The 6801-nt window shown below is 38.9% G+C and overlaps 1 protein-coding gene across 1 annotated transcript in view; it reads left to right on the top strand.

Annotated features, from left to right (window-relative positions):
- Positions 1-6801, top strand: part of klf8 (Kruppel like factor 8) — a gene marked incomplete at its 5' end in the record, with an annotated part of 32670 nt that extends 25869 nt beyond the window's left edge. Inside the window, 3 exons of the mRNA XM_015058996.1 lie at positions 1715-1826; positions 5271-5410; positions 6224-6801. Of these exons, the coding sequence (XP_014914482.1) occupies positions 1715-1826; positions 5271-5410; positions 6224-6405 (434 nt within the window). The remainder of the gene's footprint in view (positions 1-1714; positions 1827-5270; positions 5411-6223) is intronic.

Genomic DNA, 6801 nt, shown 5'->3' with positions numbered 1-6801 from the left:
AAACACCCACACACAAAAAAAAGTGTGTCTATGTAAATAGAAATAAATATATATATATATATATATATATATATATATATATATATATATATATATATTAAATATCATAAAGTATGTATTTTCAGTGTCAGTGTTCAAAAGTGAAACTTGGAAACTAAACATTTTTATTACTGCAAAAACCACTAAAAAACCGCATTTTTAAAACAGTAATTATAGCCTACGCAATCATGATGAAGGTTGCTGACTTGAATGTTTTCCAGTAGACAATCACAGAGATTTGTTTCAAGGTCAATAAGCCACAAAAGGATATTTTTAGTGGCTAATTATCAAGCACTTTTTCTTTGTTTAGCCCTTTTGCTAATATTGAAAATGTTTAGCACAGTTAGCTTCCCCTAAATTAGATTTCCCAGATATATTCTAATGCACTGATTTACTTAGCAGTTTGTGAACTTTTAACTGAATAAAGTTCAACATTTGTGTTTTTTCAACTGTTAAGATTTCTTCAACTAGTTAAATGTTTATATTCATGCCCTTATTTTGAAGTGGGTGAAGACTGTTTACACAGCAGTTCCAAATCCTCCCATCGTGTTCTCGCTCTTTTTTTCTCAAAATGAGAAACATACAGGAAAAAAATAAAACATGGACAGTAGAGATCAAGGCATAAATGTAAACTAAGACTAACATTTCAGTTAGTCTTAGATGTTGCTAAAGACGTTGACTGGTTATAGTTTCCTGTACCCAGGCATGTAAATGGAAAACTGAGTGAAAGGAAGAAAAGGAAGTGTGGAAGAAAAGAGGACAACGACACCCATATTGTGATGATGGGTTGTGGCTGGTCTAGCTGTACATTTGTTTGGTTAGGAAGCTAAATTTCAGATTTAAATGTGAAATAATTTGCTCATTTATGTTGTTTGGTTTTGAACAATCAGCACACTGTGGTTTTACAGAGCTTTAGCTGAAACAAGCTGACTAGCTCCAAGTCAGTTTATAGATCTGGCTTAGCTCTACAAACCTTTCAGCCCTGATCTGTGGGTTCTTCACCAGCTGGAGCTCCTTATTCCTTTCTTATTTTCTTAAAAATCACCCCAGACTTTAAAACCTAAGAAATGAGAGACCAGTATTTTCACACAGAAGAACCGATTCTAACATAATTTGCATCTCTGTGAACGCAGAGAAACTGAACAAGTCTCGCCATGCCTCTGCACTATCAGGAGATCACAGCTGAAAAACAAACAGCCTCCTGACTTCACGATAAACAGGCATCTGTGAGGAGTTTAGCAGTTTGCCAAGGCTCCAGGAAACCCAACACAGAGATTTATCTTTCACTCAATTACTAATTAGCTTCTGGGAATAAAGAGGATTCTTCAGGAAGAGCTTCCTTTAACTCTAATGCACTTGAAAATAAACTGTAAAATGATAATAAATATAGGGATAAAGATACATATATGGGATTCCAGAATGAGGTTTTGCATTAATTGATCCATTAATGCTGCAGCTTAGCAGACCATGCCCTCCGATACGCATTCAGACTCAGACGGTCTTTGTCTTGCCAAGTTGCCTAAATCCTGACATTGTAATTCTCCAATTAACCCCCTGCTGTTCTATTCTCTGCTGTCCACCCATCCCCACCGCTTTTCCATCTTCCACTATCTCCACCTCCTCATCCGTTTAAACAACTGATTTATGTTTTCCATCATCCTCTCCTTTCCTGCAGTTCGCATCAAGCCGGGTTCGACGTCTCCAGTGGAGTATCAGAGTGACAGCGACGCAGAGAGTGGTACAGAGTCCGGATCGGCCTCCCTCAGCGCCCAGAGCATCGACGCAGGGTGAGTGCATCCGTCCGTCTGTCTGTCCGTCCATCCATCCATGCAGCCAGCCAGCATCAGACATAGCAATCAAAACAACAGCTCTCTTTCTACTCCCACTTATCCTGTTAAAAGTTAAAGTTCATTACCGTTAATAGAAGACGGTACAACTCTGTTTTTTATGTTGTTTGAAAAGATTTGCAAAATTGCATTTAAGTGAAACATGAGACTTATGGAACAGTGTCCAGTTCCATTTCTGCTACATCAGACCGTAGCAGAAATGTCTGATCATAATGTTCAGCTCCTTGTTTGAAGAAACTCACACAAAGCACATCAGCAGAAACATGTCGTTCTGTTAAGCATGTTGGTGGAGGGGTCATGCTATGGGCCTGCCATAAGCTCTTCTGTTGATCATCATATACTGAGAAAAATGTCAGATCATCCCACTTGACGGCTGTGTTTAACCAAAAAACAACAAAAACACAAGTCCAGGTCTATCAATTAGCATATGTTTGCAGCCACTGGAGTCGCCCCCTGCTGGTTATCTTTGCACTTAACATATTCACAATGCCTTTCCGTAACGTTAATGAGAAGTGGAAGTTTTCACAATACTGGCTTTTTGCAAGTCAATTTCAAAATGATCTTTAAGCCCATTTTATTTTTTGCTTTCGTCTTGATTTTCAAGATAACTTCTTTAACAAACTTGATTGATTCTCTCTGCTGAAATAAACAACAAATGGTCAAAAGTTTTTCTACACACCTTGACCAACTAATGTTTTTTTTTTTTTTTTTTTTCAATTATCAGCGAGGAAGATAACCATTAAAACATGATTAACTGTGGAAGGTGCAGTATTTCTTTGTAAGTCGCTGAAGCTGTTGATATGCCATTAATGCGACGTCAGCTGACTCTAGAAGCCATACTACAAGTCAGCAGGGTCAGAAAGAGAGTGCAATGTGCAGCAGGGTTTATGAGAAATTCGGTCTTTGCGTGGGTCACCTCCTTCGCCTGCAGGCTCCTGACTAATTACATTACTGCAGTGAAGCCATGACTGGATGCTTATATAACCTTATATAACCCACCGTACAGCTGAACACACTGGAGACGCCCAGGCTGCAACACAGGAAGACAAAGTGTGCAGAGAGACTGGAGGTGCAGTCTGCATGCTTCATAAAAAGAAGTCTGAGATGTTGCAGAAACACTTCTCTCTCTCTCTCTCTGTGTGTATGTGTGTTAGTGTCCAGTGGGTTCATTAGAAGATCAGCAGAGTTTCTGCCACACCCGCATGGGCGCGGCGCTGTTACTTAACTGTATTTCCAGGGTGTGGAAGCTGATGGTTTGTTCAGTTCTGTAATCTACATGTGTGTGCATGACTGCCTTGTAAAAACTCTGCACATTAGTGGGGTATTTTATATTTATAATGAAGATTATTTGGACAGTTGTGCATTTGTGTGTCTGTGTGAGAGGAAAAAAAAGGGATTGCTTGTGTGACTGTGTGTTGCTGGGCAGGGCTGTCCCAGAACCGGGGTGTAAACAATGGTTACGTAATGCAGTTTGCCGTCACACCTCTTTGTAAGATGGACTTGGAGATCAGTGATTTTTTTTTTTTTTTGTTCCTCTATACCATTCATTAACCCCCCTCCCTCCCCACTCCCAAAAATAGATACTTCAGCAGAAAAGAGAAAAGTAGCAGAGTGAAACTAAGAAGACAGTAAAACATTTGAGGAAGACAGAAAGGAAAAAATGGAATGATTTGAATACATGACAAAGAGAGAAAGGTTCATGGTAAAATACAGTAGGTTGTCTTGAGAAGCTGTTGGAGAGTGTATGTGTGACGCCACCTGCTGGGCAGAGATGAAACTACAACATTATTTTATTGATATTCACAGAACTGATGCCTGCTTGTATTTTAGAAAAACAACAAAAATATTTTCAGGACTTTACTCTTAACTAGAAAAATCTCCATTTTTGGGGAAAACTCAAAGGGAATTCTCTAAGCCAAACTGATGAGCTCAACTAAAGAAAGAACTTGTTAGAAAACAAAACTGCCATAAATATTCAAAGAAAAACCTTCATAGAGATGTAGAAATATACTGAACAATCAAAGCTTGAGCTAAAGCTAAAAATTGTTGAAGAAGTTGATGTCTGAACCTGGTCAGCTGAACATGAGAGCTGATGGCTGAAAAACTGAATGAAGTCAAAGTGAAATCCATTGATAGTCAACAGGTAGTACTTTGACTGTTCTTAGGCCCCTTGTGCTCACAGGCCTGTAACAGTTAATACATTCATTACTTTCATGCACTTATGCCTAAATGTTCCTTAGTCTACCTGAGTTTTTCCTGATCTACATTGATTAGTTGTCAAACTATACAACTTAACTCAGACTGGCTTCCTAAGCTTAACTTCAGATAATATGAATTACAACAACACATAATTTCATTTTTGGACTATTAGAATATTTTTGAGTTGAACTGAATGCCTGTTAGCTAACTGTTTACCATGCTAACAGCAGCTTATTTATTATAACTAGCTGAAATGCTAAAATAAGCAGATCTATTGTGGTTGGTAACATTTAGTTAAGTTCAAATCAGTTCACGTGCTTCCATTAACTAACACACTAACATTAACATGTTAGCTTATGTCAACCAAATCTGTTATGCTAACAGCAGTTTATGTGCTATCATTATCTAAAAGGACCATTACTTACACAATTAGCAGAAGAAGTTCTTGTTTAATGATGCTCCAGCTCATGTTATATTTTCACAGGCAAAGCTGAAGCAGTAGTTTCTTCTAAAACCACTACTGAAACTAGTTTTAATTTTGGAAGCTCCTATCACTGAAAAACTTTACTGTTTCAGAAATAGCATTGCAATTGTAACTGAGATAAACACAACCGACAACTTTATATATAAAATACAGTGGTGTTTGCACATAAATATAGACGTTAGCATAAACAAACACAATCTTCCCTGTTCTGTTGTACCACCTGGTCCTGATGTGCTGGTACTCCAACATTCTTCCAGTGAATAAGCTACATGTTTAATCTGATAAGACTCTCACAAAGGAAATGCTGAGCCAAGGATATCCTGGTCATTTTCCAGTGAAAGACAGATGAAGGTTGGAAATGGGCTGAAATTGATTTTCCCTTTCATTTGTGGGTCTAAATTCCAATACAATAATAATATATCCTTCATCCCATACACTTTCTGGCACTATCAAAGTCAACCAGTCACAGACAGTTTTGATTAGCTTTCTTCTGAAGAGAATCAATAAGTGTGGTGGTATTGTTAAGGTAGAAGACTGGGTTTACTTCCACCTGACTTCCATAAATCCAGGACTGCTCTTATTCACTGATGTGATTTTTTTCTTTTAAAAAGAGGTTACACAAACTGACATGAAATAAAGAAATGGTATTGTATTTTCAGTGTCCAGCACCACTAACTCCTACTTGCATCTTTCTGTCCCAGGTCAGTTATAGACTTGGAACCTGTTGACCCCGATACACTAGACCTAAAGAGGCGGCGGATCCACATGTGTGACTATGAAGGCTGTAAAAAAGTTTATACCAAGAGCTCTCACCTCAAAGCCCACAGGAGGATACACACAGGTAAAAGGAAAGCGACCAGCTCACGTCACCAAAAACATCTAAAAACAACATTTTTGCCTTTGACAATAATGGCATTTTGTTTGGCTGAAATCTGAATTTTTATTTTTTATTTTTTTGCATGCTCATTCTCACTAATAATTAAATGCGACCACAATCAGACTTCTTTGTGAACGGCTTAAAGCAAGTGAGTGACTGAAAAAGGGCTACTTTGACTGGGTTTATCTGAAAAAAAAAATAATAATAATAATATAATGCAAAACTATTAAATATTTTCATACCTTACATAGTAACTCAAGAAATGTTGAAATACTACTAGCAATGCAAAAAATAAACATATTTGTATGCTTAACCATATATTCCACAAAATTGCTGTGGGTTTTTTTATTTGTTGGTAGTGATTTATTTTTTTCCATCCAACAAATACACTTATTAGACAAAAAAAAAAACAACTGTCTGTGATTGCCTTTAAGTTGAGAACACAGTTGTGTGCACGTTAAAAAACGTACTTTGCATGTGAAAGGCTAAAAATGTTGCATGTCTTTTGGCCCTCCTGGATTTTCATACATGAGGAGCAAGGAAGCCAGGGTTTATCAGAGTTGTGATTTAAACGCACACACCATTAATTATTGTTAGATATATGTGCTTAAATCAGTCTCACTGCACATCCAGAGTCGGTTTTTGAGCAAAACTGGAGGAAAGGTGAAAGTGCTAAGACATCAACATTCCCCTTGGGTGTGAGGTCCATGTATGAACTATGTACAGTTTAGATGCTTAAAGCTCCTGCTTATGTACCAATGATTTGTTTATTTCTAGGAGAGAAGCCGTACCACTGTACTTGGGAGGGCTGCACCTGGCGCTTCGCCCGCTCCGACGAGCTCACCCGACACTTCCGCAAGCACACAGGAATCAAACCTTTCCGCTGCACGGAATGCGACCGCTCTTTCTCCCGGTCTGACCATTTGTCCCTTCACCGCCGCCGCCACGTGATGATGTGAACTCCCCTCCAAAACCAGCCCGTCGAACCGACCTCCGACCCTCTCGGGCTCCCAGAGTCCACCCGCGCAGACAAGAGCCTCCACGATGTTCCACGTTTTGCGTCCAGGATTTCTAAACACAATCTGCAAAGGGGGAACAAGAACACTTCCTCCTTCTCTCCACGTTGAAATTACAGGACAACTGGGAGTGTGTCTGTGCATACGTGTTTATGCATGGTGGATTTATTAATTATCTTCATTGTGCGCCCCAGTTCAGTCCTATCTCAAAATCCTGAACTCAGTTTTTCAATAGCAATGGAATAAGAAGATGGGACTGAAACTCACTCATTCATCCCTCCATCCCTCCATCCATCCATCCATCAGTCCATCCAAGGGAGAGGAGGAAGAGTAGGGGAT

Source organism: Poecilia latipinna, unplaced genomic scaffold (genome assembly GCF_001443285.1).
Source record: "Poecilia latipinna isolate Pla-1442-1.1 unplaced genomic scaffold, P_latipinna-1.0 Scaffold1589, whole genome shotgun sequence".
NCBI lineage: Eukaryota > Metazoa > Chordata > Actinopteri > Cyprinodontiformes > Poeciliidae > Poecilia > Poecilia latipinna.
The sequence above is the reverse complement of the archived record's forward strand: the minus strand, read 5'-3'. Positions and strand labels throughout refer to the sequence as shown.